Source organism: Daldinia loculata (assembly GCF_022478755.1).
Source record: "Daldinia loculata strain CBS 113971 unplaced genomic scaffold F4817scaffold_3, whole genome shotgun sequence".
In the NCBI taxonomy this organism is placed as follows: Eukaryota; Fungi; Ascomycota; class Sordariomycetes; order Xylariales; family Hypoxylaceae; genus Daldinia; species Daldinia loculata.
Window position 1 is genome coordinate 555753 of NW_026054857.1, and position 15837 is coordinate 571589.

At 41.5% G+C, this 15837-nt stretch overlaps 6 protein-coding genes across 6 annotated transcripts; 2 read left to right on the top strand and 4 right to left on the bottom strand.

The window, feature by feature from the left end:
- Window positions 1-460: 460 nt before the first annotated feature.
- Window positions 461-1885, bottom strand: F4817DRAFT_133258 (uncharacterized protein). Its single transcript, XM_049297770.1, has 3 exons — window positions 1582-1885; window positions 985-1525; window positions 461-912 (listed from the first exon to the last, which is right to left on the bottom strand). The coding sequence occupies exons 2-3, from the start codon at window positions 1431-1433 to the stop codon at window positions 714-716; spliced, it is 648 nt and encodes a 215-aa protein (XP_049163232.1). The 5' UTR covers window positions 1434-1525; window positions 1582-1885; the 3' UTR covers window positions 461-713.
- Window positions 1886-4934: 3049 nt separating this feature from the next.
- On the top strand, window positions 4935-5579 carry F4817DRAFT_365844 (uncharacterized protein; the record flags this gene model as incomplete). The annotated part of the gene is made up of 2 exons (XM_049306921.1): window positions 4935-4976; window positions 5013-5579. 2 exons carry the CDS (start codon window positions 4935-4937, stop codon window positions 5577-5579), a joined length of 609 nt encoding a protein of 202 aa, XP_049163233.1.
- Window positions 5580-6443: 864 nt separating this feature from the next.
- On the top strand, window positions 6444-8355 carry F4817DRAFT_324754 (uncharacterized protein). The gene is made up of 4 exons (XM_049301675.1): window positions 6444-6539; window positions 6831-6876; window positions 6933-7995; window positions 8045-8355. Exons 1-4 carry the CDS (start codon window positions 6476-6478, stop codon window positions 8234-8236), a joined length of 1365 nt encoding a protein of 454 aa, XP_049163234.1. The 5' UTR covers window positions 6444-6475; the 3' UTR covers window positions 8237-8355.
- Window positions 8343-10282, bottom strand: F4817DRAFT_324756 (uncharacterized protein). Its single transcript, XM_049301676.1, has one exon. It carries the CDS (start codon window positions 9961-9963, stop codon window positions 8680-8682), a length of 1284 nt encoding a protein of 427 aa, XP_049163235.1. The 5' UTR covers window positions 9964-10282; the 3' UTR covers window positions 8343-8679.
- Window positions 10268-12414, bottom strand: F4817DRAFT_133321 (MFS general substrate transporter). Its single transcript, XM_049297771.1, has 3 exons — window positions 12099-12414; window positions 11245-12041; window positions 10268-11180 (listed from the first exon to the last, which is right to left on the bottom strand). The coding sequence occupies exons 1-3, from the start codon at window positions 12278-12280 to the stop codon at window positions 10684-10686; spliced, it is 1476 nt and encodes a 491-aa protein (XP_049163236.1). The 5' UTR covers window positions 12281-12414; the 3' UTR covers window positions 10268-10683.
- A 1057-nt stretch (window positions 12415-13471) lies between these two features.
- Window positions 13472-14150, bottom strand: F4817DRAFT_324760 (uncharacterized protein). Its single transcript, XM_049301677.1, has 2 exons — window positions 13807-14150; window positions 13472-13753 (listed from the first exon to the last, which is right to left on the bottom strand). Exons 1-2 carry the CDS (start codon window positions 13989-13991, stop codon window positions 13540-13542), a joined length of 399 nt encoding a protein of 132 aa, XP_049163237.1. The 5' UTR covers window positions 13992-14150; the 3' UTR covers window positions 13472-13539.
- Window positions 14151-15837: the final 1687 nt, after the last annotated feature.

Here is a 15837-nt window from a genome sequence, read left to right on the forward strand (position 1 = left end):
ATTTATCGAAATGACCAAGGAGATCTACTACTTCCAGTGCGATATATTCACCCTCGCTCACCCACAGACGAAACCGCGATGACAGACTACACCTGTATCTAGGTTGGAAACAGACTGAAATGAACTGATTAGTAAAGCCGATCCTGGAAATCCCAACGTTCTCTATCGCGAGAAGAGAAAAATAGTTATTGTTAATAAGGAGAAGCATTGAATCAGAGCATAATTTCACATCGATAATAGTTCACCTCTAACGTAAAGTGAAGCATAGGATTTCGGCGAAGCGTTCCCAACAGTTTCAAAGTGGATCTAGTATTTTACTTGCTTTTCCTCACTCCTTTCCATGCCTTCTTACCGAGGGTCGGGCCAAGGGGATCGAGCAAACATTCATTAATATAAAAAAAACCACACATCTACCTACCTCCCCAACTAGGCATGTCCATCACTGCAGCCACCGTAGGCGTTGCATCTGCATCAAAGTATATGATCGAACGATGTAATTAATTGCATCTTTCCACGTCTCTACACGCCAAGGTAAAGTGGCGATCGGATGAGAGAAAAAACAGCACACGCAGATGTGCCCGAAGCTTACGCAGCAGATATGCAGCTAATAGTTCATTGGATATGATGGTTTCTAGTCCACATAATGTCGAAGACGATTCTATGTTACACGAATTCTAGACGGGAAATTCGGATGCGGGCCGGATGAGGACTCCTCACCGGGTCCAGCCGTGATTCCAAGGCTCGCGAGCCGGTGTTTCCGTCTGTGGTCTCGCATACTCGATCGGGATGCTGTTGTGTCCGTATACACCTTTCTTTTCCATAGCCACACGATACAAGTATCCCTCGTCCCGCGTGCCAGGTCCACTAGTCTTGCGCAATTCCTCGCAGGCATTGTGCATCGATTGATACATCCTACGTATCCGATTAGTAAAACGTATTATCACAACACAGTATCAAGAAAAATGTATGCGAGGTTAGACGTACCGCTCCAGCTCATGCGCCTTCCTATCCCGCTCCTTGCGCTGGTACAATAACCAAGCGCGATGAATAGTCCAGTGACGCAGCGCACGGTTTCGCGCGAATCTCAGAGGGGCGGGAACGGCACGGGGCATTGAAGCTTTCAGGTTCATGATTCTGGGATCGGGGCCCTCGCCCTTCCCTCCCTTGCGCTTCTTCTTCCCAGAGCCTTTGCCACCAGAACCTTTGCCACCAGAACCTTTAGCACTGGAACCTTTTCCGCCACCGATCCTCGCATTCCGAGGAGGAGTCGTATGTATCTGCCGAGAAGCAGGTGTGGAGAAGAAAGGCGATGAACATGCTGCTACAGCCGTCGCGGCAACAGTCCGACTTGAGGATGGGCCATGGAAAAGACTGGAGAGAGGAGTAGTCGATGGAAGCCTCGTGAAGAGGCCGCGGAAGGTAGGTGTGAACATCGTGCTTAAGCCTGCGTATCAGGTATCTTTATAATCGTCGCTATGTCCCCTCGTCCAAACCTATGGTCTTTGATCACGGCTCGTCGTTGCTACTTCTCGCTTCGTCGGTTACCCGTTTCCGCCGCAACTCAAGGCCGCGAGTAACTACCTAGCTGATAGCTCGAGCGCAACCTTGAACCTAACCCTCGATATCTCTCGTTTACCCTCGACTAGTTCTGATTCTACTCCTCACGGCTGTTTTCGTTCCTGGGATTTCGGCTCTCCTCCAACGTTATAAGCCTTCCTGTTTTCGCCAGATACGTGCTCCTCGTGCTTCTACACCAAAGCCTCCAATGTCTCCGGGGATAATCGGGTCGAGAATAGCTCTTGGTGGGTTGCTTTAATTGATCAATTGCAAGAAAAAAGAATAATGTGGATCAACGATTTTCCAAGCTACTGGATGCCGTGGATGGAGCTAAGTGGGGGCCCCTGCACAGATGGGTGTGGATATATATAGCATGTCACGTGGCTCCCTATTTGTAGAAAGGGGCACTTGGATGCACATGCTAAAGACATTCATGCCTTGTCTCACAAACATTACATGATATCTTTTCTGCCAAGTTAATGATATCTCTATCTAAGCGTGCAAATTCAAGAAACAAAACCCGCAATGTCTAGCATTATTAAGGTCTAGAACCCCTATCCTTAGAGTGTATATATACCCTTCCGAACCCTTATATTCTCTCAGCAGCCTCAAAGTTGCTGTCGTTTTGAAGTAATCTACTACGGTGTCCCTCACATAGAGCCATTTTGTCTTTGGCAAATCGGATCTGTCGGATCTGCTGTCTTTCTGTGCTATTAGGGGTATGTTTCCAAATGCCATATACATCTTTGTTAGCTGCGTCTGTGCGAGAGATAGCGTCGACCTTGTATTTGTAATCTTGTAACTCCGTGTCGAATATAAATGTGACGTAATTCTATTACTATTTCCTGAACGAGGTTAGTACGGGACATAATAAAATATCAGGAGAAAGGACATACTATTGAACGGGTTCGCTATCGTCTCAGTTATTGTAGAGTTTGACCTTGAAGATGGCACCTTGTCCGGACCATCGCTGCACTATCGCGATGGCTCGAACGAAGTTCACACTGGCATGTAGGAAATATCTGCTCGAAGATGTTGGCGATGGCGATAAAGGAGTTCAGATTAGTGGAGAAGCTCCGAGTACTCGTCGGTAATATATATATATATAAGGGATTATCTTATTTGCCATTTATGAGCTCCAAACAGGGTCAGACGTGTCTCAATAGTAGGATTCGAGGAGTATCGGGGTGGTGGTGTGTTGTAGCCATGCACAGACCTTAGAGCCTTAGGATTGTTGTATAGAGGGGCGCAAGTCGAGTCATTCCGAGATGGAAGCAATGTAGTCACTGACGTGTTTTTTTGGAATAGCCATGGTATAGAGAAAATAGAATAGAAGAAAGCTGGTGAGCTGTCTTTAATGATGAATAGCATAGTCACGATGGTTGACATGATGACAATAGTTAATAAAGGGGGGGTTGTTTATCGTTGTCTTGCCCCATCCGCTTGAACTTCCATTCAACGCAATGTAGGGACATTTTTTCAACTTGTCCAATATATTGAGGTTAGGGAAAGCCGGGAGTGTTATACGGCCATATTGGACTTCATGTTGCCGTTGTAGAACAAGATGCTGGGCCCACCCCCACCCCAGATCCTCGTGTTGGCGGTGATTATAGAGTAGACCCTTAAAGGACACTCTGGCGCGGTAGAGTCTGTCCAGGCATTGTCATGAATCTCTTTAGTAGGTCGTTATGTTATGAGCTTGTTATGACCGTCTGATGGTTGTCATTTCGTTTTCGGTTTTGCTCTCTGTAGTGATAAAGTTTGAAACGAGAAACGCAACAGCGAACCATTTCTGAGATACTCTTCCGGTTGTATAATTACTTGTGAGTTTAGAAAGGAGTGATTAAAGGCTGTATTTATAGGGGGCCAGCCCTGTTTTTTTGACAAATGAGAACGAATATTTCGTTTCTCATTCTTCATAGCAGCACCCCTGGCTCTTCCGTTGACCAGGATTTGACATATACCGGCCGTAGCTGTTTACTCTCCCCCGAGCGCCGTTTATTTATGGACACGTCGGGGGGAGGAGGCCTTCGTCCGCGTATCATTGGGGTGCCAGCTATCTGTGAATATAAGGTTAGAAAAAATTTCGAAGAGAGTAGTTTACCTAATGTTAGGTTATAGGGAGTTGAATGCTAATTGACGGGCGGTGTTAGATACATACCTTATTAGACTAGGCTGTAGTGTTGCGCTTAGAAGGGAGGGTTACCTCTATAGCCCCTATGTTTCTTAGTATTGATAACTATTAGTTTTGAAGGTGTAGAAGAAGCAAATACCTTGTTTAGCTTTTGCTATAATACATACGACGTGTTGTAGTATAAAGCTTAGAATATTAACACACCAGTTATTGTTGTTGGTGTTGATGATATTATTTAGTGGAATTGCTATGTGATAGTTCGGTAAAAATAAATGAAGAGGTTATGTAGTTGACAATGATAATTGTTTGGTAAAAGGGGTAGAGGTATGCGTTCTTGGAAGTCATTTTGTTCTCGGATTTTAGGTGGTTGTTAGATGTTATTGTGTTAGAATAAGTATTTAGTTTAGGATAAGAGAGGATGTGAATGTGAATATGTTAACAGTTAAAGATGGTGGAAAGAAAAGAAGAATTCTCGGGGAAGAGGGGAAGAGGCCGTGTTTAAATATCTATTTTGGAATATTTTGCCTGACGCTAAGTTGGCGGTAAGCCGGCGGTAAGTCATGAGCCGAAGTTACGTTTGGCAGTCGCTACGTAAAGGAAGGTACGTAGGTAGATATTTCGATGACAGTTGTGTGTACCTTCCGGCACGGCAGGAGCATTAGAGACTTATTACATGTACCTAGTCAACATGATCGCAACATTAAATTAGTCTAGTGCACGGAAGTTACGAGGCAACTTAAAGTGTCGTACACTTGTCGTACACTTGTTGTATTGATATTGTTACTACCTTCCTAAGAGTTACTTCACTATTGGCGCCTTCCTGATGTCTCTAGGTACGTAGGTACCTATGTCTGCCAAATTTTTAGTCTTTCCGTACTTTCCTTTTTTTCATTTCTACGGAAGTCAAAGGGATACTACGTCCAAATAAGATATTATCCTAGTGGGTGCCGGCGATTAACCAAATTAAAAAAAAAAAACCATTTCCACGCCGTACTTATGTGCATCAAATTAATGTCTCTATGCCAATTGCTTTATTTTGTTGCTATTCTATTAGTACTTTAGCTATCACTGCATAAAACCTCCGCCTGAGAGACCTTTTACCGAACAATCATCGTTCATACGGGATTTAGGTTCCTAGTAAACAACAGGCCTCACGTACGCCTTAGTTTCCTTCATCCAATATCCTCGCACGTATTTTGCTTCTCTTTTAAGGGGAATGCTAATAGTTTCTACTGCTCTCAGAATGGTAACCCAAACAGAAGCCGAAAACTTTAACCGGACAATCGTAAAGATATTATCCACTTTCTCGGAAAGGGATTAGAAACTCCTAGAGGAACTGGTAGAGATTCCGAAAAGAGTTACCAAGGTCGGCGGTAGTAATCTAGAGCACTACTTGGTCATTTTGCGAGAAGTATTCGACGTGCTATCTAAATACATCCCTGAGCTGCAGGGCCAAGTTCTTACCCAAGACACTCAACGACTCCTGGCATCAGGGGCTACAATTAAGTCCGAAACCGTAGAGCAGCTCAGAAATTGCTTGCTCAATGCACCTCAATATGCAAAAGCGTCGGGACACAAGGAGGCACCCCCGATCCCACCCAAGAAGGATAGCAAGCCTAAGCTTGAGATTGAAGATGTAGGCGAAGGCGATACTCGTCGCTGCACTACCTTTGAGAACGAAGTCGTAGAATCATTTATCAACCTTTTCCTGGCTCTTGACGAATCTCCACCTGCGACACCTCCTCGACCAGACCTACGCACAAGAGCGGTTCGTCCTTCCCAAGGCTCCTCTTCCCAGCGCCCAAAGAAAACTCCCCCACCCAGTCCACACCAGTCGCCTAAGGGCAAGGAAAAGATGTCACAGGAGCAAAGTACAAAAGACCCTTAGATGTACAATGGTATATGACTTGGAAGACTTCCACATTGAAAGACCCTGAGATGGCGATTGGCTTTGAGCGTTTGCGTTTCTATGTTCACAGTAGATTAGTGTAAAGGTTTCGATTATGTCTTTTCAGTCAGTAATAGTCCTCCAAAGCGGATAATCAAATCAATATGCTCTTTGCCACACTGCCCATGCTTGCTCCTAGTTAATGGGTAATCATTCGATTCCCTTTAGACTATAATTCAACTAGTTAATAAAGGTTAACTAGAACACTATAAGATCCTACTAGATGACCTCATAAGTGCCATGGTCCTGAGATAGTCGTTGGGAATCCTAGAGTCAACTTATATCTGTATGAAGATTAACATCACTTAGATACGTTAATATCGACTTCCTTGGATTATGCCTTCACCTACGCTGCGAGACAATTATGAAATGGGGGTATAAGACTTTTTTGGTGCTACCTTGGTGGTAGCTTTGTCTCGTAGTTAATTTTTGGTCATTTCTCTAGGACTTTAGAAAAGCCCCTATTCTGTTCATCTAGTATCACGTAATCATGTCAAGCAAATCTGGTGCTATCCGTTCTCGATGACCTAACCCGATGATCCTTTGGAGTTATATCCTCATATTTCCGTGATATTAATTGGACAAAGCATTATGATGCTTTACACAAGTACTAGGCATCGTGCAAGGTTGACGTTCCCTTGAGATATCTTAAACCCTCTAATTAAATATCCTATATTACTAAAAGAGGTAGTATGTACACTATCGGGATATCCAAGTATCCAGTTCTAAATAAAGTCTGCCGAGGTTCATCCGAATAGGTCAGTACATGTAAGCAAACGTCGTTTTATCGCGGCCTCTTATTGTGACGTAAGTTCCTTCGCCGCAAGATACTAAACATGGATCAGCCAGTGCAAAGAAATTCCTCAACGGGGCATACGAGGAATAAATCAGGAGCGAGGCGTGAGTAAACCTTCGGTTATATATGTCTCTTTAATTTCCAATCGAAATCAGATAATCGCTAGAATCAATGCATTTGGAGATCGCAAAGGATGATAGGCTATTATCGTACCTGCGATTCCTCTCGTAAAGGGGGGAGATAGCAACATTGATTGACTGCAAGTGCATCTATCCTATAGGAATACGTTAACCCCACGCTACATCAATGTTCCCTTCTGTCATTATCATGTTTTCTATCTCTTCATAGCAATGTAAATCAAAAGATGGCTTTTGCTAACATATTTCAATCTATAGCTTCTCGGCCTAGATCATCAACTAAGGGGCCACTCGATGCAGATGAGTAAGCATCGGTGATCATTAACAGTTACATGATATCTGCTTACACTGAGACCCTAGAGCTCCTGTAGCGTCTCCCATCGCGTCTCAGGCCAGCCGCTTCAGTAACAGCCAACAGGCTAGTCCACGAAGTCTCTCCCGGGGATTTTCTCCGGCTTCTAGGTCTCCGGCTCCGTCTATCGCGCCGGTGACATCTAAGGACTTCTCATTCCTTCTAAGACCCGAGATCTACCATCAGCTCTCACCCTTATCCATCCCAGCCCCTTTTCGCCATCCTTCTAGGCAGCCCGCGCCAGAAACGCCCATCCCGGAACTGCTTAACAATGGGCACTTCCGCGCGGCCGCCATCGCTGCCGTCCAAGCACTAACCAGCAGTCCCGTCTCCGTTGTCGCTGCAGCCGCGCATCCGCCCGTTAACCCCACCGACCACGCGCGCATCTTCGAGCTGCTATACACACGACTGGCGTGTTTGTGTCTCATAGACGCCACCTCGTTCGCCGCCCAGGAGTCCAAGGCTCTCGAGGACCTTAATTCGGCCTTCTACCTGGATCCCCTGTCCGGCGCGCACCTGGTGCCCTGGGAACTGCGCATCCTCGGCGTGCGCCTGCAGGCTATTGGTTTCGGCGATCCCCGACGTGCTGTCATGAGTTACTATGAATTAGCAAGGGAAGCGCGTATGCAAATTGCTAAGGCGGGAAAGGCGCATGATCATTCCGCTTCTGAGCTTTGGAAGCATCGGCTTGCGGAGCTTGGGTTTAAGGTCGCGGGCACGTTGATCGAGATGGACGATCTGGCGGGTGCGGCGGAGCATCTTGCTACGCTAAGTGATAGCAACCAACACTTTAAGATTGGTGGTAATGGACGGCTGGCTATGAGCCAGGCTTTATTGTGGCTGCACTTGGGTGATGTTGAAGCAGCGCGGCGATGTGTAAGAGATGGTAAGGGTGGGGAGATGGGAGAGCGTGTTGTGGATGCGCTCGCTGACATGGCGGACGGTGAGTATAAGGCCGCGCTAGAGAAGTGGCAGGTGTTGAAGGGCACAATGGAGGAGAACGACGTACATGATGAGATGGTCGGGGTTAATCTTGCTGTGTGCCAGCTTTACACTGGAAACATGACTGAGGTAAGTTCTTAATCGGTGTAAAGTTGTCTCGGTGCTAACAATTACTTAGGCAAGGGATACCTTGGAAGGTCTGGTGGATGCGGGTTCGACATCTCACACATTGCTATTCAATCTAACTACGATGTACGAACTCTGTACCGACAGACATAAAAACCTCAAGCTCAGACTCGCAGAGCGGGTGGCTTCCAAACAGCCTACACCGTTAGGATGGGAGAAGACGAACGCAGATTTTAAGCTATAGAACAAGTACACATAGTCTAATTAACTCGGGTTGGTTGTTATATTTTCGGGGGGTCGTTTCATCGGTTTACATTTGAGCATGATAGACAGTGAAGAATAATAAATCAATGCTATATGCTATATCTACCTGGTTGAGTTGTTTCGCATCGCGAGCACTTTCCAAGGCTTTTCTGATATTTATGGTTGTGAGTCTTTAATACCTATGCTAGAGACCTATTCAATGCGGCGCATCCTTTATCCCCTGAACATTTACGCACTCGTCTAGATACCTACATCTTTCTATAGCTACCTAAGTTACCTCCCCACACCATTGTGAGATGTTTGTGTCAGCCTTGAGTAGCACATACTTCGTCCGACCATAAGTTGGTCTCTAATCTGTTTCACTTTTCAACAACCTTCTTCTTCTTCGCCACGGTACTTTATCTAGGTACTCTTCTAGGCCTCTTAAGACGTGCGCTTATCTCCCTGTTCTGCAAGTCGCTTAGCATACTTTTTCTGGCTTTCCTCCCAAGCAGCTTCGCCAACTCGTCTCCAATTATCTACGACGAATTCCCTAACTTTATCCTCGTTGTAAAACCCATCAGGGTCGCGCAGCGTCGATGGCGGACGTACACCTAGACTGTAGTCATCCTGCATGACTATTTTCTTTAGAGAGCTAGCCGCCAAGCTACGCAGGTGTCTTTTGTTATGTTCTTCTTCACCTTCTTGCCACTCCGGTATGGACGCCTTGATAACTCCCCGCCAAAGCGTATGTCGCTGCTGCTCTTTGCGCCACTCGAGGAGTCGGTTTGCGTAGACTTGTCGCGTGCCGGGGAACTGCTCGAAGGCATCCTCACGTACTGTGTCCCGGGTTGAAATGGGCGTGGTAAAGCGTCCTGCTTCGCGACATGCGGGAATGAACTCATCGTACCACTTTCGAAAAGCCGCACGCCCTTTCATACGGCGGCGGTCATTAGCCTTCAACTTGCTCCTGTCAAAGTCACCCCCGTCGGCTTCTGTCGCGCTATCATCTTGCTCGGGCCGCACCCAGAACAATCGACACGTGGCCGCATACTCCATAAGCTCCTCGACCGACGCAAACGGCCGCTCCCATTGGGTACTATCGTACTTGAGGCCTAGAAAACTAAGAATCTCCGTAGGATCACTACTAAGGAGGACTTTAGATTGCTTTTTGTTTAAATTTTCGATTTCGGGAATGCGTATGTATAAGCCGACCTCGTCAACTGTGAGGCCATACGGGCGGATGGTGCTTCCGAGTATATTCCAAAGGTCACCATGGGCCTGTTTGAGTAACATCCATTGCAGGTGCTCTACGGAGTTGCATAGATGGAGGTCGACTTGGATATAGCGAGGCACATCGCTACTCGTTCCCTCCTGAGGTAAGTCATTCGGCCACGGGATAGCTAAGTTAATAGCATTCGGTTGTTCTCTGATAGAACGTTCGGCGCCAAGAAGGAAAGCAGCAACCTTGAGGGGATCCTCAGTCGGCGGCGAGAGTGAGGTGCTGCAAGCCCCAGAAGACGGAAATGCAGCAATTTTTTCCAATGCTACGAGTATATCGATATCGCCGTGGTCCTTCTTTGCAGGGCCTTCAATGGGAGTGGCGACTACGATGAAGAGCTCTCGAAGCTTGGCATGGCATGTACTGAGAACATGTTGGTATACTCTGGGAGACATCCGTGGAGTGAAAAGCGGATTGCTTCCAGATGAGAATGCGGAGCCGCCCATGATGGCAGGTATTTATTAGTCGTTATTAAGAATTTGGTATTGGGGAAGTAGCTGTCTGGTCGTAGTGCAGCAAGTATAACTCGAAATACTAGGAATTGTATGATGAGGAGAAGGAATAGATTGATATTAAGAGGGGGTGGCTAAGTTGGAATACCTCAACTCTAGATTCATGGTTGAAATGGCTGTTGTAGAAGTCGCGGTAGGAGAAACGGCTGTAGGTATGGTTCAAATAGTAAGAGTAAGAGCAATGATATATGTGAATAATGACTGACTGGATTTTGAATGTATGCGAAAAAGATGAATGAATCGCATCTGAGTTGCAAACAGCACACATTGTCTAGGATACTTCCTGCATATTGAAATGAATATGTCATGAACGCACGGACCATGATTGTCTATATGATTTATGATTTATCAGTTGCGACTGCGCAATGATGATCTGGCGTCTAACCCGGGGTATTCATCTTTATATAACAATATCATGACTTCATTAGATATTAATTTGGTCCCAATATAGTCACTTGTTCGTGGTTGACGTATAGGAGCCAAAGTCTCCAGGGTCACTCCGATGACTCAAAGGCGTGACTCAACGTAGCTTTGTTGTAACAGATTGACATAGCTTTTAAATGTCCAACCCAATCTAGCATACTAGATACCTAAACTATTGATATCAAGATTGAAGTTGCAATAGCTTCCTTGTATATACCAGGACAGGGTAGCTCATTCGTCTCTGGTATACTTGGAGCCCTGTCGCCATTTAGATCCATACCTCAGAACCAATACTGGGATCGGTGCGAGAAGGAAGCTTGCCGCTCCTAGAATTGACAAGCCTATCCCATACCCAAACCTATCGACGAGAGGCGCAGCAGCTAATGGTAGGAATGTGCCTGCTAAGCACCTTGTGACAATCACCGCGGTCATAGCAGAGGCGGCGTACAACCCAAAAGCGTCTACAACATACGCATAGAGCGGAAGGAATCCTAGCATGAGGGTAACGCCCATAATTGCAACCGAGAGGAGTAGTACTAGAATTGGAACGTGTAATTGTGCACTCCATCCGTACCATACGGCGACCAGAGGTAGGGTAAACCCTCCGACGATAACTAAGGGCAGACGGTATTCCGGTTGGCCAACCCCCTTATGAGAGTCACGGAGTTTGATGTAGATTCTGTCTAGAGTTTGGTTGCATAGTACCACGCTTAAAGCTGAACCAATACCTGCACGTATGTTAGCATAGCGTACTTTGACAAGAGAAATACTTCTAGGAATAAAAAAACTTACTGAAGCTAATAAGCGCGGATCCAGCACCCGCAGGTGACAACCCGTATATGGTCCCAAGGATGTCCGGGAGAGTAGTGACTAAGATGTAAAAGTATGTGAAAGTGATAGAACCAAACAGCGATAGCATCTGCAAGACGCCCGAGCCCGCTAACACCGTAAAGGGGCGGATGATTGCACCCCACAATTTCTCGGATCTTGAGCCATCATCCGCATCAAACACAGTTCGTAACGCTGCGTTACCAGTTTCAAGCCGGAGTCTCGCTGCCTTTCGTCTTAAAATTGCGACTTTATATGTTTCACGGAAACACGTAAGAAACACTACTTCGCATGTAGCAGCCAGTATCACACACATCCACATTGTGCTCCGCCAACCCATGGTTTCGGCGATAGCCCCGCTGATCGCAGGCCCGACCGCTCCGCCGATTAGCGGTGCAAGTTGGATCAAACTCATGGCTGAGCCTCTCTGCTCTGATATGAATATATCGCCAACGATAGCGGGGTTTAGCACATTTGATGCCACGGCGAGACCCGTCAGAGTTCTCGCAGCAATGAACAGCGTCGTGCTCTGGGATAACGCTGCCAGAACCGTCGCTGTAATGAACAGGACGTTGGCAACGTTCATGACAGGGTACCGACCGAAGACTTCTGATAACGGCGCGATAAGCAAGGGCCCGGCAGCTTCACCAAGCTCCCAAATGGTTACCAGCAACACGCTAGCAGATTTGCTAGAGTGGCCATGGTCAAGATCATCCACTATACGCGTTGCGACAGGCACGACGGATATACATGTGAATGTTCTGCCGCGACAGTCAGTTTCATGAGAGTTTTGATGGATCAATTGGTGATACACGTACACTGTGAAAGCCATCAAAGCCAAAAGAGCCACAATCGCCCATTTATACACCTGTGGCCATTCAAGGGGATTCTCCTCATCTCCATCTGGATGAAAATCCACAATGTCCTTAATCGATGCTTGATCTGGCCTCTCGTTAAACACCAGATGCGCATCCTGCAGTAAAGGCTGAGTTTCATCCATAGTGAATCCCACGCTTTACAGGCAGTCGTGGTGGTCTGTGAGAGTTTAAGTTGAGGAAAAGGGGAGATTGAGACAAATGCAATATACGAGTTTCGGTGAGCGACGGGCCGTTCCGTAATATACATAGTCGGCCTGTCGGCGAAATATTTGGCTATACGAAGTACGAAGGTCCGGGCCAAAAGTCTTGCACATGTGGAAGGCCCTAGCACCGTATTCGAACGTTATCCTTTTCTATTAACACTGTATCAGCTACCTGCTAAGCTGAAATTTGGATAGTGGCCCATACGCTAAATTTGGGTGGCTTACCACTATATTTATAGCAACATCAGCCACTATAGCTGAAGTAATACCGTGCGGTCCTTTTTTTACTTACACATGGCTTGCCAAGACCAGATGTGCAAGACTTTTGGCCCGGACCTTCGTACATGTTGATATCCACTACGCGCCCTTTCGGTTGACGACATTAGACAAGGTCGATTGCGAAAGTGGAGTAATGCATGTATCCGTCTTGCCAAGCGTGCGTAACGCCTCTATCGTAAACCGGGAGCCGAAAGACAATTGCAAGAGGTTATGATCAACTCTCTTATATTTTATTAGTACTGCCACAATTTTTTGGACCAATCAGATCCTTAGAATCGCCCCGCAGTTGGCGACTTTTTCCTTTGCCATTCTATCGCATATTTGAAACATATGCAAATAAGATAAAAAGGTTATGCAAAACGAGCTTTATTTAATAATACTAATTATTAAAAAATTTATATAATAATATAATAAGTCAATTGATTTTACAAAAAATTCATCGTACGTGCGCTAAGGTGTGGCTAACCAATCAAAAAGGCCAAACTTATATGTGGCGTAAAAAGCACTCCTAAAGCTAGGCACTCCCCGTAAACGCCTGCGCGAACGGGTAACGCAGCTAATACATGTAAGTCTTTTTAAGTTTAAGTAATCATTTCTACCCTGTAATAAGTTTAGCTTTTTCATACGTACTAAATAAACAATATCTATTAAAAGTGAAAAAACATATAATCCGTTAAGGTATGTACTGTACGAGCATCATAGCGTTAATTAAGTTTATAAGACGATTTAACTAATTAAATGTAAACCCGTCTTATAAGTGCGATCGCCTACAGTAAAGACTCAACCCCGTACGCACGCCTCCTATTCCCCCTTCCCTTCCCCCCGATATAAGCAATATTATCATCTTCTCTATCCAATTGAATACCACCGGCTTCTAAGGAAATATCTAGCTTCATTCATTATACGGAGGTTTCGTTACTCTGCAAATTATCAACATCTCCAAACTCAGTGTGGTGGTCATTTAGGTTAACAGAGTTTCTTGAGCGAAACGCCACAACAACAGGGTCTCCTGAAAGCTTGAACATAATTTTGGGCCTCAATATACATATACGGCCTCGTCGTCTTTTAAGATACCCTCCAATCGTGCGGTATGCCAAAAATACGTTTACGGCCCTATTTAAAATGTTAAACCGATATATAAGAATATAAAAAAACATAAAGCTTACATGAGAACTGTCCATGATAACGTAGCCCACCAGTAGTATGCCAGTCGAAACTGCTGACGAGGAATACAAAAACCTAGTCGTAGCATCATGCCAACGGAGACACAAGTTACGAGCATATCGAGGCATATACGTGTTACCGAAGGAATCTCAGGCAGACTTCCGCAATCCATATCAATTGCTTGCATCAATGCCCAGAATAGCTCGACACTGGCCTGCTGCTGGTTAAAGCCTCTGTCCCTTATAGAAGGAGATAAACATACTAAGGCGAGACCATAGTCGTGGTCCGGATAATCCAAATAATACGACAAGATTAAAGCTAACAGCGATAGTAATATGCGAACTACTGTAACAAAGGCTGTAAAGGGTTTAAAATATAATTAAGATTACTAATAATTTTCTAAGGTTTTAAAGTCTTTAGTTTTTCCCTTTTTTCCAAAAGGAAATTTTAATTTATTTATAAATAATTTAAAGTATATATTTTTTAGTTTAATTAAATTTTTATTAATATATTGGTTTTATTTATATATAATTATATAATTTTATAATATTTTTTATTTAATAAATTTTAAAATAGTTATTTTATATTTTTTATTAATTGTTTTTTTTAATTAATAATCTTTTGGTATTATTATTTATATAATACCATTTTTTTTCCTTTAAGTTTATTTTTAAGTTAAAGTTTTAAATAAAAAATATAATTTTTTTTAATAAAGTTTAAAAATTTATTAGCTTTTTTAAGTTTTATTAATAAAATGTTAAAATTGTTTATTTAATATTTTTATTATTAAAATAATTAAAAGATTTTTAAATTTAATATTTTTTAATTAATTAATTTTTTTATTTAATTAAATATTTTATATTTTTTTAAATTTATATAAAATTTTTAATTTTATTTATATAATATTTTTTAAATTTTATTAAAGTTATTTTTTATAAAATTTAATTAAAATTAAATAATGTTTAATTATTAATGCGGTAAAATTTAATAAATAAAACGTAAAATAAATTATAGATTTTTTACTTTTTAAATAAATAAAATTTAATAATAATAAAAAAAATTATTTTTTAAATTTTAAAAAAGTTTAATATTTTTTTATTTAATTTTTTAATAAATTATTTAATTTTAATATTTTTATTATTTAATATAATTAATTAATTTTTTTTAAACTTTAATATTTTTTTTTTATTAGTTTAATCTTTTATATATTAATAATTTTTTTTTAAATATTGTTATATTTCGGTATAAATTTACTTTATTTAATATATATATAATTAATTGTTTAAATTTCGAAAAATATTAATAAATAAATTATAAGTTATAAAATAAAAGTTATAATTTATATAAAATAATATTATATATAATAATATTAATTTTAAATTATTATATATAAATTTTATTATTAATAATAAATTTTTTTAATTAATTATTTTATAATTAACGAATATTTAAAAGTAAATTTTAAAAATTTAATTAAGTTATTTTATTTAATTATTGGTTTAAAAATAAAAAGTTATATTTATTTATAATTTAATATTTATAAATTTAAAAAAAATTTATTATAAATAAATAATAAATTTAAAGTTTTGGTTAAAAATAATATTTAAAGAAATTTTATATAATTTTTAATAAAATTTAATAAAGATTTTAATTAAATTTATAATTTTTTTTTTTTATTTTAAAAGGTATAAAATGTGTTATTTTAATAAATAAGTTAATTATAATTTAAATAAAATTGTAATTATTAAATAAAAATAAATTAATAATAAAATTTATAATAATAATATATTATAATATATAATGTAATTTTATAAGTTAAAATAAATTATATAAAATATATTAGTTTATTTTATTGCGTTAATATTTTAAATATTTTTTTATAAAGTTTTATATAATAGTTTTAATATTAAATTATTAAAAGTTTTATATAATAAATTTTAAAATTTTATTTATTTTTATATATTTTGTTATTAAAATATTATGTTTTAATTTTATAACCTTTTTTTAAAGTGTTTAAAGTATTTATAAATATT

Bases quoted from the DNA above. Each gene is read 5' to 3' on its own strand.
- F4817DRAFT_133258 (XM_049297770.1), bottom strand. From the start codon at position 1,433: ATGTTCACACCTACCTTCCGCGGCCTCTTCACGAGGCTTCCATCGACT. The intron at 913-984 runs GTACGTCTAACC...TCGGATACGTAG, and splicing joins AAGGCGCATGAGCTGGAGCG to GATGTATCAATCGATGCACA.
- F4817DRAFT_324754 (XM_049301675.1), top strand. From the start codon at position 6,476: ATGGATCAGCCAGTGCAAAGAAATTCCTCAACGGGGCATACGAGGAAT. The intron at 6,540-6,830 runs GTGAGTAAACCT...TTCAATCTATAG, and splicing joins GAATAAATCAGGAGCGAGGC to CTTCTCGGCCTAGATCATCA. The intron at 6,877-6,932 runs GTAAGCATCGGT...CTGAGACCCTAG, and splicing joins GGGCCACTCGATGCAGATGA to AGCTCCTGTAGCGTCTCCCA.
- F4817DRAFT_324756 (XM_049301676.1), bottom strand. From the start codon at position 9,963: ATGGGCGGCTCCGCATTCTCATCTGGAAGCAATCCGCTTTTCACTCCA.
- F4817DRAFT_133321 (XM_049297771.1), bottom strand. From the start codon at position 12,280: ATGGATGAAACTCAGCCTTTACTGCAGGATGCGCATCTGGTGTTTAAC. The intron at 12,042-12,098 runs GTACGTGTATCA...CTGTCGCGGCAG, and splicing joins GCTTTGATGGCTTTCACAGT to AACATTCACATGTATATCCG. The intron at 11,181-11,244 runs GTAAGTTTTTTT...ACATACGTGCAG, and splicing joins ATCCGCGCTTATTAGCTTCA to GTATTGGTTCAGCTTTAAGC.
- F4817DRAFT_324760 (XM_049301677.1), bottom strand. From the start codon at position 13,991: ATGCAAGCAATTGATATGGATTGCGGAAGTCTGCCTGAGATTCCTTCG. The intron at 13,754-13,806 runs GTAAGCTTTATG...CATTTTAAATAG, and splicing joins TTATCATGGACAGTTCTCAT to GGCCGTAAACGTATTTTTGG.